General features: G+C 43.9%; 2 protein-coding genes across 2 annotated transcripts; both read left to right on the top strand.

The window, feature by feature from the left end:
* Positions 1–3,139: 3,139 nt before the first annotated feature.
* On the top strand, positions 3,140–3,984 carry LOC129327273 (zinc finger protein 79-like; the record flags this gene model as incomplete). The annotated part of the gene is made up of 1 exon (XM_054975771.1): positions 3,140–3,984. A coding segment is annotated over one exon (825 nt), but the record flags the coding sequence as incomplete, so codon positions are not given.
* Positions 3,985–6,953: 2,969 nt separating this feature from the next.
* Positions 6,954–17,429, top strand: LOC129327969 (zinc finger protein ZFP2-like). The gene is made up of 7 exons (XM_054976717.1): positions 6,954–7,053; positions 9,138–9,230; positions 11,036–11,275; positions 15,698–15,780; positions 16,099–16,855; positions 16,902–17,078; positions 17,245–17,429. The coding sequence occupies exons 1-7, from the start codon at positions 6,954–6,956 to the stop codon at positions 17,427–17,429; spliced, it is 1,635 nt and encodes a 544-aa protein (XP_054832692.1).
* Positions 17,430–23,615: the final 6,186 nt, after the last annotated feature.

Here is a 23,615-nt window from a genome sequence, read left to right as displayed (position 1 = left end):
ACAAGACCAGGGAACAAGACCAATGCTCCCACTTGGGGGGGCATTTCATGGCCTCCCCAAGTAGGTGCTCTCAGCCCCCAAAGTCCATCCCCTATAGCCCCAACACAAACCCAATTCCCCCCCAGCTGCCACACACAGACCCAAATCCCCACATTAGCCCCTCACAGACCAAAATCCACCCCCAGCAGCCCCACACCCATAACCCCAGGAACAGGCTGGCAAAGGCCAGCCCTCTCCCTTTGTTCCCTATGCTGGGAACTTCTAAACTCTCTTTCCCTGGGCAATTCTGCACAGCCCAGGGGTGCCACAATGGTGGGCACACTTCTGAGTGCCAGCTGGTCCCTGTGAAAGAGCACCTGAACCACAGACACCCTCCCTCAAATTCCCCCACCACCTACAGAGATGGCTGGCCAGCCAGCCCCATTGTTCCCTATGATGGGAACCAACTGCACAACAAAGAATAAAACAAGAACAACACAAAATAAAGTTTTTAAAAAATTATTTTCTCCCTTCCAAAGTACAAGTAGGCAAAGCATTATGACACATTACACCAGCAGTCCCCCACACAGAAAAATAACACAACTCACTTAACATCAGAGAATCACAAAGCACGATTCCTGTCAAAAACACTTTATTTCTTGAACAGCTTTAGGTTACACAGCAGGGGGGAACACCAAAGGGCATGGCAGCAGTATCTTACACAAAAATAACACAACTCACTTCACATTAAAGAATCACCCCAAAAAAATGCTGTCAAAAGCACTTTATTTCTTTAACTGCTTTAGGTTACACAGTAGGAAGGCACAACAGAGCAGGAAAGCAGTGTACTACACAAAAATAACACAACTCACTTCACATCAGAGAATCACACAAACACAATTGCTGTCAAAAACGGTGAAGTGGGTTGTATTATTTTTTGTAGTACATTGCTATCATGCCCTGTTGTGCCCTCCTACTGTGTAACCTAAAGCTGTTCAAGAAATAAAGTGTTTTTGACAGGAATTGTGTTTTTGTGATTCTCTGATTTTAAGTGAGTTGTGTTATTTTTCTGTGTGGGGGACTGCTGCCATGCCCCATGCCATGCCAGGCAGGCTGTTACCCAGATGCTCCATCGTCAGGACAGAGCAGGAGGCTTTTTGTGGTGGAAAGGAACAGAGAATTCCGATTTTGGGAACATCATTTTTTCCTCTGGAGAGCCAGTTTGGGGTAGTGGTTAAGAGTGCGGGACTCTAATCTGGAGAGCCAGGTTTGATTCCCCACTCCTCCACTTGAAGTCAGCTGGGTGACCTTGGGCTAGTCACAGCTCTCTCAGAGCTCTCTCAAACCCCCCCCCCCACCTCACAGTGTGATTATTGTTGTGGGGATAATAATGGCATACTTTGTAAACTGCTCTGAGTGGGCATTAAGTTGTCCTAAAGGGCAGTATATAAATCAAATGTTATGATGTTATTATTCTCTTAAAGAATCTACCATGCAGTTGACTCTCAAAAAAGAACATACGGCTAAACAGCATGAAAATATCTGAGCAGAGAGAAAATGAGAAAGTTAAAAAGGCGTTTGTTTTTTCCTAGCTGTAAAACGTATTTCTGTTCTTTTGCAAGAGGCTGGCCACCTCTTTTCAGACCCTCTACTGTGTGTGTGTTAAATCACAACTGGCTGGCTATCACTTAAAGGGTGGCTTTGGTTCTCCCTCAACACCCTCAAACCCCTCCCCCTCTAAATTCACCAAGGCAGGAAAAGAGAAACTTAAAACAACAGGCTCACTTAGAGCCCCAGAGGCAGGGTGGGGGTGGGTGTTCTCCATTGTAGATTCTCTGTTTTTTGCCTTATTGGGCTACACTTATTACCATAGGAATGGCTTCTCTGCCAGGTTAGTCAGCCTGGAATTTAAAAGGAATAGAGAAAGCAAGGGGGGAAAGTGTCTACAGACTGTATGACTTCAACCCCTGAGCATTCCCAGAGTGCAAACATAATCATAACAAAGCAAAGGAGGAAGCTCTGATCTGGATCGGTTGTAAATGATAAAAGATAGTGTGGGTCCTATCATCACACCAGGTTCCTCTTTCTTTCTGCAGGAGGCATGTGGGGGTCCATGAACGAAACCTCTGAGCATCCAGTGATGGGAAAAGGGGATACGTATTCAGATGTGAAAGGGAAGATTGAAAATTGTGATACTTTGAGGAAGGGGGAGAGAAAACATCCATCTAAAAGGAAGAGTAATTCTGGTCTATTACAAGGTAAAAACACGCATGAAATTCCGCTTCTTGAAAAAATGTACATAGAAGGCAATGGAAGTGAAGTCACAAAAAGTGGTGAAAAATTTCTGAAAAATCAGATATTAATACACATTGGGAAACGGGTAATAGAAAGAAAAAATATGAATGTCTGGAGTGTGAAAAAGTCTTCAATCAAAGCAGACACCTTAATTCCCACAGAAGAATGCCCGCTGGGCAGAAACCATTTAATTGCCTGGAGTGTGGAAAAATCTTCAGTCACAGTGGAAGCCTTGCTACCCATCAAAAACTTCACATGGGGAAAACGATATAAATTCTTGGAGTGTGGGAAAAGCTTCAGTTTAAGGGAAAAACTTATTCACCATGAAAGAATTCACACAGGAGAAAAACCTTATAGATGCCTGGAGTGTGGAAAAACCTTCAGTGATAGTAGAAGCCTTAATTGCCATCAAAGGATTCATACAGGGGAGAAACCATATAAATGTCTGGAGTGTGGAAGAAGTTTCAGTCAGAGTGGAAGCCTTAATCGCCATCAAAGGATTCATACAGGGGAGAAACCATATAAATGTCTGGAGTGTGGAAGAAGTTTCAGTCAGAGTGGACACCGTAATTCCCACCAAAGAATTCACACAGCAGAGAAACCAAATAAATGCCTGGATGGTGGAAGAACCTTCAGACACAGTGGAAGCCTTGCTACCCATCAAAAACTGCATACGGGGGGAAAACAATATAAATGCTTGGAGTGTGGGGAAAGCTTTAGTCAGGCTAAGAACCTTACATGCCATCGAAGAATTCACACAGGGGAGACACCATATACATGCCTGGAGTGTGGAAGAAGCTTCCGTGACAGTGGAAGCCTTAATTACCACAGAAGTAATCACACAGGGGAGAAGCCATATAAATGCCCAGAGTGTGGGAAAAGCTTCATTTTAAGGGGAAAACTTGTTCGCCATGAAAGAATTCACACAGGAGAGAAACCTTATAAATGCCTGGAGTGTGGGAGAACCTTCAGTGATAATGGAAACCTTAATCGCCATCAAAGGATTCATACAGGGGAGAAACCATATAAATGTCTGGAGTGTGGAAGAAGCTTCTGTGACAGTGGAAGCCTTAATTACCATAAAAGAACTCACACATGGGAGAAACCATATAAATGCCTAGAGTGTGGAAGAAGCTTCTGTGACAGTGGAAGCCTTACTTACCATAAAAGTACTCACACAGGGGAGAAACCATATAAATGCCTAGAGTGTGGGAAAAGCTTCAGTTTCAGGGGAAAACTTGTTCGCCATGAAAGAATTCACACAGGAGAGAGACCATATAAATGCCTGGAGTGCGGAAGAACCTTCAGTGATAGTGGAAGCCTTAATCGCCATCAAAGGATTCATACAGGGGAGAAACCATATAAATGCCTGGAGTGTGGAAGAAGCTTCCGTGACAGTGGAAACCTTAATTACCACAGAAGAACTCACACAGGGGAGAAGCCATATAAATGCCCAGAGTGTGGGAAAAGCTTCATTTTAAGGGGAAAACTTGTTCGCCATGAAAGAATTCACACAGGGGAGAAACCATATAAATGCTTGGAGTGCGGAAGAACCTTCAGTGATAGTGGAAGCCTTAATTACCACAGAAGTACTCACACAGAGGAGAAGCCATATAAATGCGTGGAGTGTGGGAAATGCTTCCGTCAGAAGGGAAAGCTTAATGTCCACCAAAGAAGTCATAAAGATTAGTAACCATATAAATGCCTGGAATGTGGAAAAGCTTCAGTGACAGTGGATGCAGCCATCAAAGAATTCACACGGGAGAAATCTTATAAATTCATGTAAAGCATGGGAAATACTTCATTCAGAAGGGAAACCTTAGTTCCCACAAAAAAGCTTCAAGTTTAGTGGACACTTAATTTCCACCAAAGAATTCACACAGGGGAGAAACCTGGAGTGTGGGAAAAGCAACCCCAGCGGAAGCTGCAGTGATCTTCCTTTATGCTAACCTTCCCAATGTACTTCCCCGGGGAAGGTATGACATCTATCTGGGCTCTGCCGTCAAAATTCCAGGAGCTGCCTGCGTGGCTGATATTGCCAGCATAAAACTTCTCTGCCTCCTTTGGGCCTTTTCGCCCAGCCGCTCAATACGTTTATAACAGATATAGACAGAAATGTAAGGAAACAGTTGCTGGATTTCATCAAGTAAATCATTGAGGATGTCTCTACAAGCAGGAACAGAGTTTACTTGGCCTCATGGCTAGAAAGGGCCCAGAGTTGAACAGCCTTGGAGAGAGGCGAGAGACAAAGTAGTAACAAGACAAAGTAACACAATTAAATGACCGTTTGTCCATCAGAAGTGCGCCCATATCATGATCACTGGACGTAACAATACCAGTTCTACGATTCAGTTGTTGTTCATCTTCCAGTGGTATACATGCTGTTAAGGGTCAGCAATGCCCTTCTGCTCTCTACACTGGTCAAACAGGTCAGTCGCTACTCGAAAGAATGAATGGATATGAATTTGATATTAGAAATCATAACACTCAAAACCAGTGGGAGAATATTTTCATCTTCCAGGACAGTTAATTGCTATCTAAAAGTGGCTGACCTCAAACAGAGGAACTTTAAGGGGAGATTAAAATGTAATATTGCGGTAATGGAGTTCCTTCAGATCAATTGGCTCCCTCCCCACGGGGCTGAACAGAGATTTGGGATTCTTCTTTCACTGCCCTAATCGGATGCATTGTACTTTTCCCTTTGATGCCCTCCCTTGTAATATGCAACCTGCCTTTGGCTGGGATGTAAAGGCTCAGGGGTCTCCATTCCTACTCGTGTCTGAAGAAGGGAGCTCAGACTCTCGAAACCTTATACTCTTAAAGCCTGATGAGTCTCTAAGGTGCTACTGGACTCAAATCCCACTAGCCCATGTAAGTAGATCCTCTGTGTTGAGGCTCCGGTGCATTGAGGCATCTGAGAAGGGCAAGAACGTTCAACTTCACTGAAATAAAGAGATGATTCAAAGTGCATTGGTTGTGGGGCCAAAAGATATTCATGTGTATGAGAAGCTTGTCATCACTATTTTTATAGAGATTTTGTCAACATAAAAAGTTGCAAGAAAGAAGGAACAAACTTTAAAAAGCCGTTTCAAGTATAGATAACCTTGTACGATGTTTGACGTTAAAATAATGCGTTAGCGAAGAATGCGCGTCTTTAGCAAGTGGGACAGTCAGCTATTGTTGAGAAAAGATTCTCAAATCCTATAAATATGGGAAGGGGGATTAATTGTGGCTTCTTGGCTCTGATCTGCTGATCTTTTGGGGTAAGAAACATTTATGACCTTGTGTAACTGCTCCTTTTTAAATAATCCATGTAGCAATGATGTGGATAGTATGATTTTCTGTTGATTTATGTAACGCTAAAAATGTTGAATAATAATGCTGATATAAAAGCTTAGAATGACTAGATGGCCATCTGATAGCAATGCAGATTCTGTGAACCTGGACCGATCCTCAGCAGATCATGAGCGGGAGGGCAGGAAGGGTTACATCTGTGCTTAGTTCTTGTGGCCCTTCTTACATGCCCAGGAACATGCCGATCGTCACCTTGGAGTCAGGTAGTTTTGCCATCTCCTGGACATGGAGGCGGGGTCACTGGCGGTGTGGGGGGAGGTAGTTTCCTGCATTGAGCAGGGGGTTGGACTAGATGACCCTAGAGGTTCCTTCCAACCCTATAATTCTATGACTCAGTAGACTATGGAGCAATTGCAGCATGTGTTTAAGGGTAGATCCATGTGAAATGTGTTAAAGTAGTCTAGCCACATGGTTACCTTGGCATACTTCTTTCCTACATTTTATCTTCACAAGAACCCTGTGAGAAAGGTTAGGCTGAGAGTGTTTCTGACCCTCCATCACTCACCAATCTTTTGTGGCAGACTGGCGGTCTGAACGTGGATGTCCCAGACTCTAGTCTGATCCTCTAACCGCTATATCCACTGGCTCTCAATAAAAGTATTGGTGTTTATCTCAAGATGTGAGTTTTTCTAAATAAACTTGATTCTTGTTCACTTCAAAAAAAGTCTTCGTGTCTCTCAGTTTTATCTTAGGGGTTGTTCCAGGCTTGGGGGAATTTATGCTCAGGTCCAGATCCGATTGCTTCTGATCCACTTTCTATTTTGCTTTTTGATTTTCTGCTGGGTGCATTGGGGTAAGTGGAAAATGAAAAACAAGGCAGAACTCGGTAGGAAAAAATCTTGTGTGTCGGGTGATGGCTGCAAGACCCCCCTAATATCCATCGCAGCTGTTGTTTCAATAACAAGCAGTGGGTCTCCCTCACTGCTTTCTGTCACCTTACAGCTTGCCCTGTTTCACAATACCTAGAGTACTGAATGAGTGGTTCTGCCCCCTGCTGAAAGAGTGGCCATAATACCAGAGGAAGCAAGAGGAAGAGCGGCCATTGTTTTTTGGCAAACAGTAGGCAAAAATCACATTTATAACAATAGGCAGACCCCCTAGTTGAAGGGGACCTGAAGGGGCTTACATCGTTCTCATGGCATCCATTTTATCCTCACAGCTGACTCCGAGGATGTGACTGGCCCAAGGTCATCGAGCCAAGGGTGGGATTTATCCCTTGATAGGCTCTACCTATCAGGGAGGTTCTTAAATTATTCCTAAATAATCCGGAAGTGGGGGTGAGCAGCACAGTGGCCAAGTTTGCCGAAGGCATAAATCTCTTCAGCATGGTGAAAACCGGGACCACCTGTGAAGAGCTCCAGGAAGATATCCACAAAACGGGCGAGTGGGCAGCAGAGCGGCAAATAAAGTTCAAAGCAGGCCAGCGTAAGGGGATGCAGACTGGAACCCAAATCCCAACTTCCCGTATCTGCTTGTAGATTCAGGAGAGGCCAAAGGGAACTCCTTCTTTTCCTAATGAGGGATTGATGTGGAATTCCCTGTCAGGGGAGGCTGTGATGGCCACAGGCCCAGAGAGTCATGGAGGAGGGGTCATTCAAGGGTTAGTAGCCATGGCGACTAAAGGGAACCTCCATGTTCAGAGGCAGCCAAGCTCCGAATCCCGGTGGCAGAAGACAACTTCAGGGGAAGGCCTCAGCCTCTGCGCCCTGTTTGCTCTCCATAGCAACAGGCTGGGAACTGGTCGGCCCCTCAGTGAGGCAGGATATTGAGCAACTCTGAGGCGGAAAGGGGGCTAATAAACATTTTAAACAAATACATAAACCAATAAATGAAGCATCTAGGGCCGTGGTTTTCTACCTTGGCTCCCTTGCTGTCTGCCAGCCAAGAAATGCTACTGTGAAAAATAACTCTGCCAGCTCAGATGCAAACCGGCTTGCCAACCTCCAGGAGGGACCTGGATCTCTCCTGGTATTCCTGCTAATCTCTAGAGATCAGTTCCCCTGGAGGGAAAGGCTCCTTGGGTGGGCGGAGTCTCTGGCATTATGGCGGTGCTGAGGTCCTGCCCCTCCCCTACACTTGCCCTTCTCAGGCTCCACCCCCAAATCTCCAGGAATTTCCCAACCCAGAGGAACTTAGAGCTGGACGGGATCTCCAGAGCCATCTAGTCCACCCCCAGCACAATGCAGGGAATTCACAGCTATCCCTCCCTCACCTCCCTCTATGCTCGGAGGAAGGGGGGGAACCCCAAACTCTCCCGGTTCCCTCTTTCGAAACCCAGTCCCCAGCCTCCGAGGAGCGCAAAGCAGGACTAGGCTGGGGGTGGGGAGGAACGAGTCAACCGCAGGGTTAAAGTGAGAGAGTCCCAACTCCTAGAGGGGCAGTGGGGAGGCGGGCTGGTGAGGTCACTTCCTGCCGTGCCTCCTCCGTCCTTTGAAATGTGGAAGTTCTCTCTTTTTTGAAGCATCAGCTCCATCCCAGACGCCTTTGGTGAGTTCAAACCGCTGATTGGGGGTAGAGAGGAGAGGAGAAGAGGGTAGCCAAAGACTCTCCCTCCATCTTTCAGGAGAAAGACCCCCTTGGCTGTTTCTCGGCTGTCTCCTCCGTGTGGTGAAGGGAAAAGACCAGCCATGCAGCCTGCGCAGGTAAGGAGGGGATGCTCACACAGAGGATGTGAGGAAGGGGCCCTTCTCTGTTGCAAGGCTCAGCGGATCGGGTTCCTTCCCCTCCGTTCTGGTGCCACAAGATGTTGAGATTGCTCACATGGAAAGTGGGAAATGGTCACCTCTTGTGTAGGATTGCACGTTCACAGAAGAAAATAACACTATGTTAAATTGTCCCCTGGAAAAGGATTTGCCCCTCTTCACGGACACCTCTGGCCTCTTCCCCACTTGGCTGCTGGCCCCCTGGAGATAAGAAGAGCCCCCTGGCCTTCACATGCCCCAAGGAAGAGTAGGGGGGGGGTCTTCTCCCCTCCTCCTTGTTCCACTTTGGGTTTGTCTTCCTGATTTTGCTTATGATTTATTTATTCCTGTTTTTTAAATTACTGATCAGGGACCCAAAGCAGCTTTTCATACTGTTCTCTCCTCCACTACTTCTCTCTCTCAACAACAGTCTTATGAGGTAGGTTAGGCTGAGGGACTGTGAAGGGCCCAATGTCCCCAGAGAAACATTCATGACAGAGAAGAGATTCAAACTCAGTCCTCCCAGTTCCTATTCCTTTACTCTAACCACTATGTAACACTGGTCCTTTGGATGTTCTTTCTCATGGACCACCATTCCAGCGATATAAAGAAACTTTCCTCTTTTTCTTCTTTTTGCAATGTCGACCGAGGCCGACCCTGCTTAGGTTCTGAGATCTGATGAGATCAGTCTCACCTGGGGTATCAGGGCACCCCAATTACTTGTCTGTTGTGAATTTCTGAATGAGGAGGAAACCTGGCTTGGAATAGCTCAGTTGATGAGCATATTAAAAAGTCACAGTTTTGTGTTTCTTTTTTTTCTCATAAAAGGGCCTGAGATTGCCAAACCTGACCTCATTTCCAGGCTGGAAGGAGAAGAAGAGCCGTTTCTCCTGATCTCTGATGCAGAAGAGGGACTGGCAGGTAGCTGCTTCGATCTGTTGTGGGGCTGTGGGGTGCCTGCACTTTCTCCCAGGGGCTGGTGGATTTCTGTGGCCTTGTTTCTCTTCACAGTCTGAGCCTCTCCTCCAAAGAGCTTGGCTGGGTTGTGGACACTGAAATGATGCACGTAGGCCTTGAACGTAGGAAAACAGGCAACATCCTTCGGCAGTCCCTTTAACTGGAGGGGGCAGGCCTTGATCCTGGGATGGGGGGCCTGCAAAGCAATGCCTCTGCTTTTCCTCAGAGACAGGACTGAAAACACCCCCAGACAGATTTCATAGGAACACATTCTGGCTCCTCTCCCAATTGCAGTGGGGAGGAAGAAATCTCATTTCACCTCTGGTGGTGGGGACTGAGGGGGAAAGAGCCTGCAGGCCTTTGCTTTGCCCCTGGAATGAGCACTTGTTCGGCAGGCCTTGGTCTCAAGTTGCTAGACCTCTGCAAGAAGCCTTGCCCCAAGTCCATTCCATTGCGTAATAGCTAAACATAATATTCAATTTCTATATGGACAACTTAATGCCCAGTAGGAGCAGTTTACAAAGTATGTTATTATTATCCCCACAACAATACACCCTGTGAGGTGGGTGGGGCTGAGAGAGCTCTGAGAGAGCTGTGACTGGCCCAAGGTCACCCAGCTGGCTTCAAGTGGAGGAGCGGGGAATGAAACCTGGTTCTCCAGCTTAGAGTCCTGCCACGCTCTTAACCACTACAACAAACTACACCAATCATGGAGGTAACATGGAGGTAGGCAAGAATACTTAAATCCGCTCTTGCTAGAGAGATTCTCCTCAAGGCAGGAACTCTGGTAACGTGTTGCACGTGATGCCAAGAAGGAGGAATTTGGTGGGTGCGGAGACCACAGGGGAAATCCTTCCCGGCGTTCCTACCCTGCCTCAGCTGTTACCTGAATGCGTCTCCTTGCAAGCTGGGAAAAGTAGCAGGCATGGAGGAGGTGGTAAACTAGCGAGATCCTCCACCAATTTTTAGCAGGTCCCCTCCCCAAGGATACTAATGAGATGGGTGTTTTCCAAATAAATTGTAACTTTTAATGAGGTGGAAAGCCACACACATAGATAGATAAATGCATGTAACACATACACACCAGAGTCCTAGGAATAAACAGAGAGATGACAGGGAATAGCATAGGTTTCGGGTAGTAGTTACCGATCAGAGGCGTAGAAAGGTTCGCAGAGAACAGAGTCAATGACTTGTGTTGCTTGGAGGAGTTCTCAGTGGATTCTGAGGGTACGGCACCTGGATCCAATAACTGAGTGGCCTTTGGCTGGGGCAGAACCCAAATATTTATAGGGCAAAATGTGCCCTGGGGCAAAGCGGTCCTTTGGATCAAAGACCTTAATGGTTGCTTCGGTATGGGTGATGTACTTTGAAATTTAGATTAAATATTCCCAGAAAGGAATAAAATTTTCCAGAGGCGATCAATGGCTCTTGATTGCCAGACAGGATCTTAATGGGGGCAGTGATGAAAAAGGAGGATAGGGGAAGGGATCTCTGAAGGGAGTCAGAGAGGTATTTCCTCTAGTGCCTCTCTTTTCAGGGATTGTGCATGTCTGCTGCTGGGGTGGGGGAGAAGTCAATGGCACCTAATCTCTTGGCATTATTATTTTGGTTCCCCCTGGGTGGGAGCTGGCAACATCTCACCCTGTTGGGAGGCTGGCTATTGTGCCTTGTAGTGTACACACAACTTAGGGTTTTCCTATCCATGAGCCCATATTAAACGGCGGAGAGCTAGGTGGAGTGCTTACAGAGCTCTCCTGTCCTTCACCTAGGCTCACCGAGGGTCTCTATTGAAACCCCCTCCCCAGCGCAGTCATTTGAACCAGAGCCCGTAAGAGCTTCGGAATACGGTCCAGGAAGAGGAATATCTGAGGAAGATTTTGGGGGTTTCCCAGCTGAAAGAACAGGGGATGAAGCCACCGATGGAGGAAAGCTGTACCAGCCGGAAGGCGCCTCTTCACAGGAAGCATCTGAAGAAGAAAGCAGCAGCCCCAGTGAGAGAGATCCTGCAGGTACGTTAGAAAGCTCCCGGCCAGCTCCTTTTCGTAGAATTACAGAGTTGGGAGGGACCCTTCTGAACCCAACATCCCTCCCGGCTCCACCAGGACAAAATATACTTCCCATTTTTAATATTTCTATATTTTTAATATCCTACTATATAACTGAGTAAGCTTGCTTCAGTCAACTCACTTTATACTTTGGAGCACCATCAGAGGGCGCTGCTGCAGAGGGAAGCCCAGGCAAGGCACCATGTCCCTCCAGAAAACATGCCGTGGTGGGAAGCCCAGGCTGGGAACAGGAGCAGAGCTAGTGGTAATGCCCACCCCCACCTTAACCCAGCAGGTATTAGGAGCGGGGCAAGTAGCAATACCAGCCCAAGGTCTTCACCCAGCTGGTATTAGGAGCAGAGCAGATGGCAATGCCTTCCAATGCCTTAATGAAGATGATAAAAGGAGCGGAGCAGGTGATAATGCCCATCCCTCTTCAGCCATCTAGGATCAGGAACGGAGCAGGTGGCAATGAACGCCCACTGTCTTCACCCAGCTGGTATTAGGAGCAGAGCAGGTGGCAATGCCTGCCCCTCGCATTACCCAGCTGGTATTAGGAGCGGAGCAGATGGCAATGACTTCCAATGCCTTAATGCAGATGATAAAAGGAGCGGAGCAGGTGATAATGCCCATCCCTCTTCAGCCATCTGCGATCAGGAATGGAGCAGGTGGCAATGCACACCCACCGTCTTCACCCAGCTGGTATTAGGAGCAGAGCAGGTGGCAATAACCACCCCCACCTTAACCCAGCTACTATTACAAGTGGAGCAGGTGGCAGTACCAACCCCCACTTTAATCCAGCTGGTATTAGGAGCAGAGAAGGTGGCAATGCCCGTCCAATGTCTTAACCCTTCTGGCATTAGGAACAGACCAGGTGGCAATGCCCACTCCCCTTTAGCCAGTTTGGATCAGTAGCAGAGCAGATGGCAATGCCACCCCCCCCCCCCCATTTTAAGCTAATATTAGGAGCATGGAGCAGGTGCCCACCTCCCACTATCCCCGGGCAGGATCAGTGATGGAGGAGTAGGGAATGCCTTCCTATCCGCCCTTTTCTTTCTAGAGCCCCTTGTATTTTCCCCCCACAACGGGCTTTGTTTCTAGTCTTAGATAAAAGCTCAGCTTGGTTTGCTGATTGGGATCTACAGAGGAAGTCTTTGAGGATCCTTTTTCGTGCCAACTCTCAAAGGAGACCATGCCTGGAGGATAATATGCAGGGTCAAGTGCTGACAGCTGCTGTCCTCTGGACCCTTCTCCCCTCCCTCCTTTCCCAGCCATAAGCAGCGAAGGGGCTTTTGGATGTGGGGCGGGGGGAGCACTAGACCATTTTTTTAATGTGTCCAGAGACACTGCATGTTTTCAGGGCATCCCCAGTTGGCTTTGCTGCTGTCACGTGACCTGGCTTTCAGCAAGGAAAGAGACGGTTGGCATTCACCGTTTGCATCTCCTTTGGGAGTCTTTGTTCATACGTTTTCATGTTGACTTTTAGTATTCCCATGTTGCTGAAGAAGGTTATTCTTGAGGCCTGGTTTTCTTTCTTAGTAGCGAATGCCCTGATTGAGAGAACCACCTGGTTTCCTTAATTTTGTTAATGTAATATGGGATCAGTTGAACCTCTACACCAAAGTGATGCAGTTGTCTCTTTCACCTTGGGAGGGTTAAGTGCTGTGTTTAAAGAGAAAGGCAAATCTGACTTACTGGTTCTAGGCTTGTTCTTCAGATTAAACTCAGTCTAGTTACCTTCTTCCTCTGGCTGCCATCTCTCATCTGCTCATCTCTGTTCTCTTTGACGGCCACAGCAGGGGAGGTCTGGCCCTCAGCCACGAGACTGCCCTAATCAGCCACCAGCACAAAATATGGAGCAAAACTCCTCCACTAGTAGCATTTAGAAGAACACGGAACATCAAAGACCTTATTATTCATTCCGATTTAAGTCATAACGTTAACAAGGTGGATACTGGGCTGCCAAAAGGCTTATACAAATGTGGGAGGTGTAAACAGTGTTCCTTGATTATGAGCTTAGATGATATGAGACAGATGGGGATACATACTATACGTGAGTTTGTTAATTGTAATACTGAGGGATTTGTGTACCTAATAAAATGTCCATGTGGATTAATGTACGTGGGTAGCACCATACGTTCTGTCAGAATCAGACTTAGTGAGCATCAATCTAGAATAAACAATGTATTAGAAGCCCCATTGGTTCCACATTATCAGGAAAAGAAGCACAGTGAGATGGATATGAGCTTCACTGTGCTGTTTAAGACCCATAAAAGGGGTCATGAGGCAGCAATAAGAGAGCTTCGTCAAAAAGAGACCCTTTGGATTTATAAACTGAATAGTCTCATACCTAATGGTTTGAATATAGCTAATGACTTTACCTGTTTTTTGGGCTAGTGACCCTCAGATTGTAGATCACTTTAAGAAAGGATAGTATACTAATTGGGCGTGGAAGGGCTGTTGTAGATAAGATGATTATGAGATAATGGATTGCAAATGGTGAAAATTGGAAAACTGATGACTAATATGGAGTGGTAGCTGCATGAAACTTTGAGTGAGTACATGTGATATTGATTGTATATGCAATATTTATTGCTGTATTGTAAATGTAAATTATTGTAAGATGGTGTGTAATATGTGTTATTGCATATTTTTCCAGCAACTGTGTTCTTTGAGAAAGAGTTTGGAAACGGATACAATGGTGATCTGGACCTTCCGTTAGAATAATGATGTCACAGAATTATCAATGTACACCTAAAGAATACACGCAAAGGCCTACTTGTAATTTGTGAACTACACAGTTTATTGGAACCAAATCTTGGACTATACCCAACTCCAGTTGGAATATAAGGCGAGCTTGTATGAAATAATTAATGTGTACATGGTGCTAGGAAGCATTTGCACTTTAATACCTGTTGCAATATTAATAGAGCACTTGAAGCACTGGACACTTTATGTATGGACTTTGGAGCATATATGATGCCTGCAAAATAATTTTTTCTAGAACTGGTTACATGTGGTATAGTTCTGTTAAATTATGCAATTACTGTAAATAAAATAGGGAGACATTGTTATTGCACGGGAAATTGTGTTTTGTTGCTGCTAATCAGCCACCAGGCAGGCTGTTACCCAGGGTGCCAGGGGAGGGCACCAGACAGCTCTGAGCACCCAGTGCTAGCAGCCCAGCCACCACCACAACCCCATGTGGCTACCCGCCCATGGCAGCAAGGACATCCCAGGGAAGTGTGGGGGAGCATGCTCACTAATTCCCTCTCATGATTGGAGTGTGAGGGCAGGGGGGCCATCCGCTTCTCCCTCGTTGCCTTCTCTGGCTTCCTATCTCCCCACAACCCAGTAGGGGGCTCAGAGGACACGGGACTGAGTCAGCCAAAAGCCAGCCTGAGTCCAAGAAGACTCCTCCTCCACTTGAAGCCAGCTGGGTGACCTTGGGGCAGTCACAGGTCTCTCAGAGCTCTCTCACCCCCCACTCACAGTGTGATTATTGTTGTGGGGATAATAATGGCATATTGTCGAAGGCTTTCACGGCCGGAGAACAATGGTTGTTGTGGGTTTTCCGGGCTGTATTGCCATGGTCTTGGCATTGTAGTTCCTGACGTTTCGACAACAGCACGTCAGGAACTACAATGCCAAGACCACGGCAATACAGCCCGGAAAACCCACAACAACCAATAATGGCATACTTTGTAAACCGCTCTGAGTGGGTGGTATATAAATCAAATGTTATTTTGTTATTATTCTCTTAAAGAATCTACCATGCAGTTGACTCTCAAAAAGGAACATAAGGCTAAACAGCATAAGATGACAATATCTGAGCAGAGAGAAAATGAGAAAGTTAAAAAGGCATTTGTTTTTCCCTAGCTGTAAAACGTATTTCTGTTCTTTTGCAAAAGGCTGGCCACCTCTTTTCAGACCCTCTACTGTGTGTGTGTTAAATCACAACTGGCTGGCTATCACTTAAAGGGTGGCTTTGGTTCTCCCTCAACACCCTCAAACCCCTCTCCCTCTAAATTCACCAAGGCAGGAAAAGAGAAACTTAAAACAACAGGCTCACTTAGAGCCCCAGAGGCACAGTGGGGTGGGTGTTCTCCATTGTAGATTCTCTGTTTTTTGCCTTATTGGGCTACAGTTATTACCATAGGAATGGCTTCTCTGCCAGGTTAGTCAGCCTGGAATTTAAAAGGAATAGAGAAAGCGGGGGAGGGGGGGAAGTGTCTACAGACTGCATGCATTTAACCCCTGAGCATTCCCAGAGTGCAAACATAATCATCACAAAGCAAAGGAGGAAGCTCTGAACTGGATAGGTTGTAAATGATGCAAGTTAGGTTGTGTCCTATCATCACATCAGGTTCCTCTTTCTTTCTGCAGGAGGCATGTGGGGGTCCATGAATGAAACCTCTGAGCATCCAGTGACGGGAAAAGGGGATACGTATTCAGATGTGAAAGGGGAGGTTGAAAGTTGTGATACCCTGAGGAAGGGGGAGAGAAAACATCCATCAGAAACAAAGAGTAATTCTGGTCTATTACAAGGTAAAAACACTCATGAAATCCCTCTTCTTGAAAAAATTTACATAGAAGGCAATGGAAGTGAGGGCACAAAAAGTGGTGAAAAAATGTCTGAAAAATCAGATATTAATACGCATTGGGAAACGGGTAATAGAAAGAAAAAATATGAATGCCTGGAGTGTGAAGAAGTCTTCAATCAGAGCAGACACCTTAATTCCCACAGAAGAATTCGTGCTGGGGAGAAACCATATAAATGCCTGGAGTGTGGGAAAAGCTTCAGTTTAAGGGGAAATCTTGTTCGCCATGAAAGAATTCACACAGGAGAGAAACCTTATAAATGCCTGGAGTGTGGAAGAAGTTTCAGTCAGAGTGGACCCCTTAATTCCCACCAAAGAATTCACACAGGGGAGAAACCATATAAATGCCTGGAGTGTGGGAAAAGCTTCAGTGTAAGAGGAAAACTTGTTCGCCATGAAAGGATTCACACAGGAGAGAAACCATATAAATGCCTGGAGTGTGGAAAAAGCTTTGGTCAAAAGAAAACCCCTGTTATCCATGAAAGAATTCACACAGGAGAGAAACCTTATAAATGCCTGGAGTGTGGAAGAACCTTCAGTGATTGTGGAAGCCTTAATCACCATCAAAGGATTCATACAGGGGAGAAACCATATAAATGTGTGGAGTGTGGAAGAAGTTTCAGTCAGAGTGGACACCTTAATTCCCACCACAGAATTCACACAGGGGAGAAACCATATAAATGTCTGGAGAGTGGGACAAGCTTCTTTGACAGTAGAAGCCTTAGTTACCATAAAAGAACTCACACAGAGGAGAAGCCATATAAATACCTAGAGTGTGGGAAAAGCTTCAGTTTAATGGGGAAACTTGTTCGCCATGAAAGAATTCACACAGGAGGGAAACCTTATAAATGCCTGAAGTGTGGAAGAACCTTCAGACGCAGTGGAAGCCTTCCTACCCATCAAAAACTTCACACAGGGGGAAAACAATATAAATGCTTGGAGCGTGGGAAAAGCTTTAGTCAGGCTTGGAACCTTACATGCCATCGAAGAATTCACACGGGAGAAACCATATAAATGCCCAGGGTGTGGGAAAAGCTTCAGTTTAAGGGGAAAACTTGTTTGCCATGAAAGAATTCACACAGGAGAGAAATCTTATAAATGCCTGGAGTGTGGAAGAAGTTTCAGTCAGAGTGGACTCCTTAATTCCCACCAAAGAATTCACACAGGGGAGAAACCATATAAATGCCTGGAGTGTGGAAGAAGCTTCCGTGACAGTAGAAGCCTTTATTACCATAAAAGGATTCATACAGGGGAGAAACCATATAAATGTCTGGATTGTGGAAGAAGTTTCATTCATAGTGGATATCTTAATTACCATAAAAGAACTCACACGGGAGAAACCATATAAATGCCTGGAGTGTGGAAAAAGCTTCAGTTTGAGGGGAAACCTTGTTCACCATGAAAGAATTCACACAGGAGAGAAACCTTATAAATGCCTGGAGTGTGGTAGAACCTTCAGTGATAGTGGAAGCCTTAATCACCATCAAAGGATTCGTACAGGAGAGAAACCATATTAATGTCTGGAGTGTGGAAGAAGTTTCAGTCAGAGTGGACACCTTAATTCCCACCAAAGAATTCACACACGGGAGAGAGACCTTATAAATGCCTGGAATGTGGAAGAACATTCAGTGATACTGGAAGCCTTAATCGCCATCAAAGGATTCATACAGGTGAGAAACCATATAAATGCCTGGAGTGTGGAAGAAGTTTCAGTCAGAGTGGACAACTTAATTCCCACCAAAGAATTCACACAGAGGAGAAACCATATAAATGCCCAGTGTGGGAAAAGCTTCAGTTTAAGGGGAACCCTTGTTCACTATGAAAGAAACATGGGAGAGAAACCTTATCAGTGCCTTGAGTGTAGGAAATGCTTCCCTCAGAAGGGAAAGCTCACTTCCCTCCAAAGAATTCATTAAGAAACCATATAAATGCCTGGTATGTGGAAAAACATCATCGATAGTGGATAAAGCCATCAAAGAATTCACTCAGGAGAGAAACCTTATAAATGCATGAAGTGTGGGAAATGCTTCATTCGGAAGGGAAACCTTAGTTCCCACCAAAAAGCTTAGTGGCCACTTAATTTCCACCAAAGAATTCACACAGGGGAGAAACCTGGAGTGTGGGAAAGCAACCCCAGCTGAAGCTGCAATGATCTTCATTTACACTAACCTTCCTGCTGTCCTTCCCCGGGGAACATATGACACCCTTCTGGGCTCTGCAGTCAAAATTCCAGGAACTGCCTGCGTGGCTGACAGGTCTGCCAGCATAAAACTTCTCTGCCTCCTTTGGGCCTTTTCACCTAGCCGCTCAATATGGTTGTAACAGATATAGCCAAAAATATAAGGAAACAGTTGCTGGATTTCATCAAGAAAATCATAGAGGAAGTCTCTGCAGGCAGGAATAGTTTACTTGGCTCATGGCTAGAAAGGTCCCAGAGTTGAACAGCCTTGGAGAGAGGCGAGAAACAAAGTAGTATCACAATTAAATGCTGACTTCCAGTTGAGGGTGATGGCGAGACTGACGTGATTTGGAGCTCCAGATCATCTGAGGTGCTGTTTTTTTTGGCTGGCGGGGCACACAGATAGCCCACAGCCTCCTGATTTCAGCTAGAAATCAGGCTGGAACGCGTGAAGCCCTAAGAGTGAAGGGTCTCGGCGGGTGGGAGGCTCTGAATAAAGGGCTTTCCTCTCAAACCTTGAGAACCTCCTCGGAGAGGGGCGGCTAAAATCTCTGCAGCAGCTTTGGGCGTCATTAAATTGGCATAGGCTCGCTGTTCCCCCAGCCTCGGCAACAGAATTGGACAGAATTGGACGTTTGAAGCAGTGAGTACAACCCAAGAAGTTTGTGTTAAGATTACTATCTCCCCCAACGGACTGTTTTACTGAACAAAGACAGAGTTTTTAAAAGAATGAAAGACTGAGATACCAAGCTGAAAAAGCATACTAAAGAACCGAGCAGTTTGATTTGAGGTTTGCAAACGAGAAGAAGCCAAAAAAAAGCTAAGAAAGAATATTGTTTTGCATACCTGTGGTTGGGGAGATAGCGACGCGGAGGGCAGATCGTGGGAATTGGAAGACGCGCTGCGAGACAGGAAGTGGAGGATAATAGACGGAGAGGAGACAGAGATAGAGCGGCGAGGGAGAGGTCAGGAAGAACAGGAAGAACCGGAAAGAAAATAACGTTGGAAGAGGAAGTGAAGCACCCACCATTGAAAGTAAGGGAAAGGAAACGGAAGTAAAGGGCTCACCATTGAAAGTAAGGGAAGAATACTGTAGTGACATTGTTACCATAGAGAAAGATCGCCCGGCATTTTATATCATAGAGAAACATCGCCCGACATTTTAAGGGAATGGGAAGCCTCAACCGCCATTTTAACAGAAGGCAAACGTTTAATATATTGATATATAAAAACAGAGACTTGAATTAAAAAGAAGACAGAACTAAGAAAGAGAGCGGATTCGTGGGGACCCAAGGCAAGTCCGATGGCCTCCAAAAAAGAAAAGGATTGGCAGGTTGCCATCGAGAATTTGGACAAGAAAATAACGGAGGGAAATAAAGAGATTCGGGAAACGGTACAACAAATATAGCAAAATTTAATGACAGAAATAAAAGAAGTGATTAAATTGGAAATAATGGAGGTTAAAAAAGAAATGGAGGCAATAAAAACAGATTTACAGAATACCCAACAAAAGGTGCAAGAAACACAACAGATGGTGCAGGATGGGGAGAAAAAAACGGAGGCTATTCAGACAGAGACTATGGGTATGGGTGAAAGAATTGTGATGATGGAATGCAAAGCAATGGACAGACAAATTCGTATGAGGGCAGTCCCGGAAAAAATGGACGGATCTGCTCTGAAACAAGTGGCTGAAATATTGGCAAAATTTTTGGGACAAACAGAGGAGGAAATGATGACACATCTAGATATCGTGTACAGAGTCAATTCAAAATACGCAGAACAAAATAATTTACCAAGAGATATTATTGTCCAATTGACCACAAGGAGAATGAAGGAGGAAATTATTAGGAGACATTTCAAAACTCCACTGGAAATAGCTGGGACACGAGTTCGAATTATGAAAGAAGTACCACGAAAAGTTCTCCAGGATCGGAAAAAATATAGAGATTTTATACAAAAATTGAAGGCAGCTGAAATTAGATACAGATGGGAGCTGCCGGAAGGAGTGACTTTTGAATTTCAATCAGGGAGACGAGTGATTAAGTCAAAATAGGCAATGGACGTCTTTCTGATTGAGAATGGAAAAGACTTTCCTAGCTCAACTAGATTATAATTATGGAGTACAAATTAATTTCATGGAACGTTAACGGACTCAATTCACCCTCTAAACGAAAAGCTGTTTTACATTGGCTATCCAAACAAAGAAGTAATGTGATTTGCTTGCAAGAGACTCATGTTAGAGATCAAGATGTTAAATATTTAATTAATAAGTTAGGAAAGCAATTTGTTTTGGCAACCAAGCAAAAGAAGAGGGGAATTGTTATATATATTAAGGAAGAATTGCAACCCAAATTAATAGTGTCTGATAAAAATGGAAGATACCTGGCTGTGGAATTTTTATGTAATGCAAAAAAAACCCTTGATACTTGGATTATATGCACCAAATGGTTCTAAGGAGATATTCTTCAAAGATTTATGAGAACAAATGGAGCAATGGACTTATGATCAAGTAATCTTAGCTGGAGACTTTAATGGAGTGGTAGATTTGCAACTGGATAAAAGTTCATCAACAAGCAAAGTAAGGACGGGGAAACTACCAAAGTCTTTTTTTGGAATCCAGGAACAAGAACATTTAGAAGATATTTGGAGAAAATATAATCCTACAGCGAAGCAATATACTTTTTTTTCAACTAGTCATCAATCTTTTTCCAGAATAGATATGATCTGGGCGTCTAAGGAACTGGTAGTATTTACAAAAGAGACTGACATTTTACCGAAAATTAGCTCGGATCATAATCCTGTGATGTGGAGATTCGGAAGGAGAAATAAGAAACGGAGATGGAGAATTAATGAGGATCTTTTGGGCGACCCAGAATGTGTGGAGGTGCTTAAAAAAGAAACGAAATTTTTTATTCAGTATAATGTGGATAAAGGTGTGTCAACACATAAGGTCTGGGATACATATAAAGCAGTAATTAGAGGTGTGTTAATGGATCTAAATGGTAGAGACAAAAAGAAAAAAGAAACGAAGTTAAAAGAGATTCAGGAAAAAAATTATCCAAGTTGAACAGCAACTGAAAAAGAGGCCAGGTAAAAAGAAATTGTTCTATGAAATAAAGTTATTGCAAGAACAAATTAGGGTTATGGAAAATAAGGAAGTGGAGTGGGAATTGAAGAGAATGAAGCAAAAATCATTTGAAGGAGCTAACAAACCAGGGAGATATTTGGCGTGGCAATTGAAGAAAAAGAGAGAAAAAAGAACAATAACTAAAATAATAGAAGAGGGGAAGGAATTATATGATCAAGGACTGATTGAGAGAGCGTTCTATAAATACTATGCAAGACTATACCAAAAAAACCCCAGTGGAATATGATAAGATACGAGACTATTTTGACATGATTGATTTACCTAAGGTGCCGGAGAAGTTGAAAGAGAAGCTTAATGCTGAGATAACAACAATGGAAGTGGGGCAAGGAATACAAGCTACTACAGTGGGTAAAGCTCCGGGAATTACAGCAAAATTTTATAAAGTGATGGTAGAGGATCTAAAACATCTGATGCAAAAATTGATGAATGAGATATTGGAGGGGGCAGAGATGCCAGATACATGGAATGAGGCTAATATTACATTGATACTGAAGGAGACATTAGACTTAAGCAATGTAAAGAATTATAGACCAATATTTCTAACTAACAATGACTATAAAATATTTGCTGTTAGCGGAAAGACTTAAAGCTTGGTTAGTGGAGTTTATAGAAGAAGATCAAGCTGGCTTTTTACCGGAAAGGCAAATAAAAAATAATTTACGAGTATTGCTGAATGCCATTGCGTATTATGACAAAAATCCAGGAAACCAGGTTGTCTTTCTCTTTGTGGATGCGGAGAAAGCGTTTGACAATTTGAACTGGGATTTTATGTGTGCAACAATGGAGAAGATGCAGTTGGGAGAGAAATTTATACAAGCAATAAAGGCAATATATAAAAACCAATCTGCAAATATAATTGTTAATTCGGATGCAACAAAAAAGTTAGAAATCAGAAAAGGAACAAGACAGGGATGTCCGCTTTCCCCTCTTCTGTTTGTAATGGTATTGGAGATTCTACTTAGGCAAATAAGAGAAGATAATTTAATAAGAGGACTGAGAATAAAAGGATTTGAATATAAAGTGAGAGCTTTTGCTGATGACATAATGGTGATAGTGGAGGATCCAATAGAGTGCATGCCTAAATTGATGAAGAAAATGAAAGACTTTGGAGATTTAGTGGGATTCGTAATAAATAAGGTGAAGTCCAAAATACTGTGCTAAAATATGACCAAACAACAACAAAAGGAGTTGATGGATAAGGTGGAATGTGAAGTAGTGAACAAAGTTAAATACTTGGGAGTGGAAGTGACAGTGAAAAATATAGACTTATATAAGAATAACTATGACAAGTTATGGCAACAAATAGATAAAGATATGATTAGATGGAATAAAATGAACTTGTCATGGTTAGGTCGTATTGCAGTAATTAAGATGAATGTTCTTCCAAGAATGATGTTTCTACTACAGACAATACCTATTGTTAAAGACAGTAAACAATCTGAGAAGTGGCAGAGAACGATGTTAAACTTTGTTTGGGCTGGAAAGAAACCCAGAGTTAAAATGAAAGTACTCTATGATGCAAAAGAAAGAGGAGGATTACAATTACCAAATTTTAAATCATACCATGAGGCGGTATGTCTGGACTGGCTAAAGGAATGGATGATATTGAAGAATTTGAAGTTGTTAGCACAGGAAGGATATAATAAATTATTTGGATGGCATGCATATCTATGGTATGACAAAGTAAAAGCAGACTCTGTTTTTACATCATTATGTAAGAAGAAGCTTGTTTGCCATATGGACTAAATACAAGAAATATATGGAAGAGACTATACCAATGTGGATTATCCCTGCGGAAGTAGTAAATCCAAGAACAGAATATGCAGGGGAAGACTGGTTGACATATAAAGAAATTCTCGAGATAAAACAGAGTAATTATATGCTTAAAGGTAGTGATGAATTGCCATTCCAATATGGATGGTTTCAATATATGCAGATAAAAGATTTGTATGAGAAAGACAAGAGGAAAAATGGTTTTAGACTACAAAATGCTGAGATTGAGAATTGTTTGCTTCAGGGAGGGAAGAAAATGATTTCTAAAATATATAAGATACTATTGAAATGGTTCACGGAGGAGGAGGTTGTTGAAGTTCAGATGGTTAAGTGGGCAATAAACTGTAATAGGGAAATTCCAATGGAAGCTTGGGAAAAGGTATGGGAAAATGTAGTTAAAATTTCAGCATGTACCACGGTGCGTGAAAATGTTTCTAAAATGATGTATAGATGGTATTTAACACCGAAGAAGTTGGCCAATGGTAACAGTCAGATGTCTAATAAATGTTGGAAATGTAAACAGCATGAAGGTTCATTTTATCATATGTGGTGGACTTGTGATAAGGCAAAACAGTTCTGGGGGGATATAGTTAAGGTTATGTC

Source organism: Eublepharis macularius, chromosome 4 (assembly GCF_028583425.1).
Source record: "Eublepharis macularius isolate TG4126 chromosome 4, MPM_Emac_v1.0, whole genome shotgun sequence".
NCBI classification, from domain to species: domain Eukaryota; kingdom Metazoa; phylum Chordata; class Lepidosauria; order Squamata; family Eublepharidae; genus Eublepharis; species Eublepharis macularius.
This window is presented reverse-complemented; position numbering and strand designations above follow the sequence as displayed.